Source organism: Suillus discolor, assembly GCF_016758755.1.
Source record: "Suillus discolor strain FC423 chromosome Unknown F5147scaffold_209, whole genome shotgun sequence".
NCBI classification, from domain to species: domain Eukaryota; kingdom Fungi; phylum Basidiomycota; class Agaricomycetes; order Boletales; family Suillaceae; genus Suillus; species Suillus discolor.
Genome location: NW_024541456.1, coordinates 20,620 through 22,401, shown reverse-complemented (window position 1 = coordinate 22,401; position 1,782 = coordinate 20,620). Strand labels below are relative to the sequence as shown.

General features: G+C 44.9%; 1 protein-coding gene across 1 annotated transcript; it reads left to right on the top strand.

Moving 5' to 3' along the window:
• Positions 1–464: 464 nt before the first annotated feature.
• Positions 465–1,567, top strand: F5147DRAFT_589404 (kinase-like domain-containing protein; the record flags this gene model as incomplete). The annotated part of the gene is made up of 3 exons (XM_041432142.1): positions 465–561; positions 623–897; positions 947–1,567. The coding sequence occupies 3 exons, from the start codon at positions 465–467 to the stop codon at positions 1,565–1,567; spliced, it is 993 nt and encodes a 330-aa protein (XP_041284543.1).
• Between the last annotated feature and the right edge of the window lie 215 nt (positions 1,568–1,782).

The window sequence follows — 1,782 nt, the reverse complement described above, 5'->3', positions numbered from 1 at the left end:
GCCCTTGAGGCCTTGAGGTGCTGCAGTTACTGCATCATCAGCGCATCAGCTCCCTACTGGCTCATCTTCAACATTGACCATGACACAGAGGGCGCCGGCGAGGGCGGGGAAAGAGACACAAAGGGCGGGGGGCGGGGAAAGGGTGATGTAAGGTGTGCTTGTTATTGTTTGTTTGTAGATGATGGTGGCTGGCATGCTGAGTCATATCTGGGGTGGATATTGGAAAGGGTCGGACGGTCGGATATCCTAGGATCGAAATATTCTGACTCTGGTGATCACTGGATCAATTTCATCTTTAGCAGGTTTTGAACCCACACAGACAGATTTAGAATCTGTTGTATCAACTGCTTGGCTAAGACCAGTTATATTCACTTCCAATGAACCCAATGATTCAGAAGTGAGTCCTTGGAAAACTGACATAATCTGTATAATGATGTGTATTTTGCATTAACTTGTGATTCATTATGTTCCACCATTTTGGATTTCATAGAATAAAAACAGCTCCATTATGCATTGATGGTAGATTCAGGCTGGAAAATATTTTGGGATCAGGTTCATATGGTGCGTTCGTATGATGTCGACAGTCGATTGATTGATATTCAGGGTTTCAAATATACACTAGCTGTCGTGTACCACGCACAAAACTTCCTTAACGATGATATCATTGCCATCAAACTCGAACCGGTCACCAATAATCCACCTTCTCTCGGGCACGAACACCGCATTCTTAAGCAACTCGAAGGTGGAGTTGGGATCCCCCGCATCCTTTGGTTTGGCAGGGAGTCAACACACTATGCCTTGGCTCTTGACCTCCTTGGTCACTCACTGCATGATCTTTTCCTCACATGCAACCAAAAATTCAGACTTCAAACTGTTGTAAACTTAGGGGACCAGCTGGTACTTTGGTTCAAATGTGTTGTGCTGTAGATACTGACCCATTTTCCAGCTGTCGCATCTGGAGTACATTCACTCACATGGTTATGTTCATGGCAATGTCAAACTGCAAAACGCTATGATAGATATTTCGGAAAAAACTGTCTATATTATTGATTTTGGTATCACGAAGAGATACTGGAATTCCTCAACCGCATCCCACATCCCATTTCGTCGAGGTCAATGTCTCACAGGCACCCCTGCCTCCGCTTCAATCAACAATCACTTGGGATTGGAGCCAGGTCGCCGTGACGATCTTGAATCACTTGCCTATATGCTGATATATTTCTTGCGTGGCTCCCTACCATGGTTAAATAGTGACCATGAGAAGCTTTCTGACTCCTTTATACTCGAGCGCAAAGTAGATACTGCCATTGCGGATTTATGTGAGGGAATTCCTCCTGCATTTGCAAATATCCTCGTCTACTCGTGCTCTCTCTCATTCTCAGAAGATCCCGATTATGACTATCTACGTTCTTTACTGCACGATCTTCGCACTGCAGGGCCTGCACCAGCTATGCATTCCCTGGATGTTGATTATCCGATCCCACCTTCTCAAAACCCTGAACTCTCTGAATTGGTGCCCACATGTCTGCCAAAAGCAATGCCCCTTCGTAGATCAACTCGTGTGTAAGTAGTTTCATTTATCCTTACACACCGCATCCATGAACTCATCATTTATTTCGTCAAGAAGTTCTCGACACCTTGATAGTGTTTCATGTGCATGATGTCCACTGTCAGCCAGTTTCATTCATAGCACCAAGGGTAATGGTCTCTATATTTCTGTACATGCTGCAGCATCTGGAGCACACAAAGAAACATCGTATTCCACTCCCGTATTCCTGTCCA